The sequence below is a fragment of the Mytilus galloprovincialis genome, chromosome 4 (genome assembly GCF_965363235.1).
Source record: "Mytilus galloprovincialis chromosome 4, xbMytGall1.hap1.1, whole genome shotgun sequence".
Taxonomy (NCBI): Eukaryota; Metazoa; Mollusca; class Bivalvia; order Mytilida; family Mytilidae; genus Mytilus; species Mytilus galloprovincialis.
In genome coordinates, this window is record NC_134841.1 from 95401758 (window position 1) to 95405540 (window position 3783).

General features: G+C 33.4%; 1 protein-coding gene across 1 annotated transcript; it reads left to right on the top strand.

Annotated features, from left to right (window-relative positions):
- The first annotated feature begins 1325 nt into the window (after window positions 1-1325).
- Window positions 1326-2777, top strand: LOC143073486 (uncharacterized). The gene is made up of 2 exons (XM_076249071.1): window positions 1326-2014; window positions 2646-2777. Exons 1-2 carry the CDS (start codon window positions 1333-1335, stop codon window positions 2663-2665), a joined length of 702 nt encoding a protein of 233 aa, XP_076105186.1. The 5' UTR covers window positions 1326-1332; the 3' UTR covers window positions 2666-2777.
- The last annotated feature ends 1006 nt before the right edge of the window (window positions 2778-3783 follow it).

The window sequence follows — 3783 nt, forward strand, 5'->3', positions numbered from 1 at the left end:
ACCATGGTTTAAATTAATCGCTGTATTTGACACAATATTTTGGAATTTTAGGTCTTCAATGCTCTTCACCTTTATACCTGTTTGGCTTTCTAACTATTTTGTTTTGAGCGTCACTTATGAGACATATGTAGACGAAACGCGCGTCTGGTAAATTATAAGCCTGGTACCTTTGATAACTAATATGAGCTTGTTACATTGATTTATTAGACTCCTGTCATATTGAATTCTACATGCTGACCTGAGTGTGAACAATATTGTATCATCTCTGTTAAAACAAATTTGTACATTCTTAATCAATTTATGATAGCAACAAGTGTAAACTAATTCAAGCCTTAATTTCATATCTGAATAGGTAGTAATAATCTTGCCATCTCAGTGTCATTTCAAAGTCATTTACATTTCCGAACTACCACATTTGACTTGACTTGTACATTCGACGGTACTCCACTTACAATAAGTTTTGAACAATGTAAGGCCTTCTCAAAAAGAAATATTTACACACATTAAAATTCATTTAAAATCCATCATGCAGCAATTATTTTTGGATGAAGCATTAATTCATATATTACTATACTTGATATTATACGAACAAAAATATTTAAATTTTCAAAAGCAGGGAGGTTAGAAAAGAATCTGAAAAATAACATTAAAATTTCCACTCGATAGAAAAACACTAAATGTTAAATTGTGTAAGACATAGGGGGACTTTCCCATGTACTTAGTGAAACCAGAGATATGAATACCACATATTACAAATATATGACAATATCTTACACAACAAGAACAGAACATCGGATGAAACAACAATGCTACTATACAATCGTCAATAAATAATTGATAACATAACTTCCTATCATTGTGGTTAACCTTTTGATGTCAATCTTCTATTAAAACCGGTTTTTTTTGGTAAAATGTCTATTTTATAACTTATCGTAATGAATTGTGTGTGGTCAATGACTATGGTATATATAGGACATCAATTCATAAATCAGCAATCTGCGAAAGCAATCATATCACGGTAGGTTTAAGAATTCATGTGCGACTTTCAAATTCATATGAGCGCATATTTGGAATGTTTATTATCTTGTTAAGGCTACGATAAATGTTATAAAAAACAGAAAAGAAAACAACGTAGACAATCAAATGAAATACGTTTGCATGAAAAAATGTTCATCTTTAAGTTACACTTTTAACTGTGTTCAATATTTTGTAGTTTTCAATATGTATATTGCTGTTTTTAACTCTCTGTTTTCGCAATAATTTTTATATTCTTCATATTACAACACATATTTATTGAAAAGTCGTGGATTATTCTTTTAGAACCAACCCACCATGTCACTTAAAGCTTTCCTGTGTTTGTCGCTTGTCGGACTAGTAGCTGCAGAGGCTGGTCAAAAAGGATACAGCCCTAAGTATAACCTGAAAACATATGGGAATCCGTTAGGACCCTTCTTGGGTGGGAATAGGTTTCAAGGAAATATCGGCGCTGGATATCCCTTGAATGGCCTATCTGGATATGGACATGGTGGCTATGGAAACAACTTTTATGGTTTAGGTTCACCATTACAGTATGGCAGCCATGTCGGGTACAACAGCTATGGTACCCAAGGTGGATTCCCTGGATACGGGTTCATGAACGGAATGGGTTTGAATGTATTAAGTGGTTATAGAAATTACGGTGTTTATGGTAATGGAGTAATGCCATTCAAGCGATATGGATTTGGTCGAGGACTTGGCGGATACGGCGGGTATAACAACTTGATTGGTTATGAAACCTCTGCTGGTCTGAATGGTTACGGATCATATGGTATGGGCGGTTTTGGTGGAATCGGTGGCATCAATGGTTATGGATCATATGGTATTGGTGGTCTGACTGGTTATAGATCATATGGTTTGAATGGTTATGGAGGATATGGTTTGGGGAGTCTAAATGGTTATGGATCGCAAAGTATTGGTGGATTCAGAAACGGAAAATACGGATATAGTGGTGTTGGTGGTTTTGGTAAATTTGGAGGTAAGCTATTTCAAATCGTAAAATGGAAAAATGACTTGATTTCGATTGTCTGACAGATAATCAGAAAATAAGCTATTCTATAAAACACATAGCATTCGATAAGAAAGAAGCCGAAAAAAATTAACAGAATGCATAGTGTCACGTCAAGTGATTATAACAATCCATGCATATATTAATTTTTGTTAAATGATAAATTGATTATATTCAAATTACATCACCATTACATTAACAAAATGATTTAAGGTGATCAGCTGTACAAATACTTATCGGCCAAATGAACATTATAATGAAAAGGATTGGATGTTGTTTTTTTTTTTGGGGGGGGGGGTCTTACATTGCAATTTTACAAAAGCAGGTCTATCTATATATCTTGTTGTTGTGATATCTGGTTGTTTTTTTTGTTTATCTACAAATAAGAGAAATGATAAAAAAAAAATAAAACATAAAAACTAACAATAAAACTAACACACTAGAATTTGAAAATACATTTTTGCACATCCAATACTTTATGCTTGAGCTTTAAACAATATAAAATTTAAGTCAACCGTATGATAATGAATATTTATGCAGAAAAACAAATCTAAATTCTATGACATTTCTAATAAACAAACGTTTTTTATTTGTTTTGCAGGTAAAAAAGGAACATATTAGAAATCCATGAATCATTGAGGAGAAGTCGACGGTTTTATTGTTGAACAGCAGTATACTTCTGATGCCTTTATCTATACACATTTGTGATATGTATTATTATGATTTATTCTTATTAAACCGAATATAAAATATTGTTTATCGATTTGTCTGGTTAACTTTTGATATTATTAGTTATTTAGTTGTACCATACTCGAAAGAGACCATGGAATATTTAAGGCCAAAGGAGGACAGTCGACATTACAGGAAAAACCAAAAATCGGAAACATAACTTAAAGCTTTTCAAAGATTCCAAGGTAATCAAAAGATTAAAATATTGGAGCCAATTGAAAACTAACATGTTAACCTAATTGATCATGAAAGTTATGTTACCGATTGGCCATTGATGCCTGTCGTACTGCAAACGACAACTCAAAGTCTAATTAGATTTTATAAAATGAAGGAAAACTCTGATATATTGTTTCATTTGTGAAAAATATGAAATACAGCTTATTCTTGAATAGTGCTTAAACATATGAAAAACACACATTAAGAAACGTTTTATGCGAGGCGAAAGACATAAAAAAAACATTCAAACTCACAAGTCACTGCCAAAAATGAAAAAAGACCAAAAGACTAAAAGCAGTAAACATAACAAAATATAGACAACTGAAGACAGGGAAACACGAATACTAACAAAATGGGGTTTTTATTGGTGGTGTGAATTCACGCTTTCCGAAATAGTAAGCAGATTCTGATCCCAATGTGGCACCCGTCCTGTTGCTCATATAAGTACAAAACTGGTGATAAGTATCATTTGGTAGGTTACTAATAGTTATCAAAGGTAGAAGGCTTATAATCTTATACGCCAAATGTGCGTTTCGTCTACATTAGACTCATCAGGGACGCTGAGATCAAACAAAGGTTAAATGTTATGCTTATTTTCTGATGTTTAAGGATACTTTTTAGCTCACCTGGCCCGAAGGGCCAAGTGAGCTTTTCCCATCACTTTGCGTCCGTCGTCCGTCGTCCGTCGTCCGTCGTCGTCGTCCGTCGTCGTTAACTTTTACAAAAATCTTCTCCTCTGAAACTACTGGGCCAAATTAAACCAAACTTGGCCACAATCATCATTGGGGTATCTA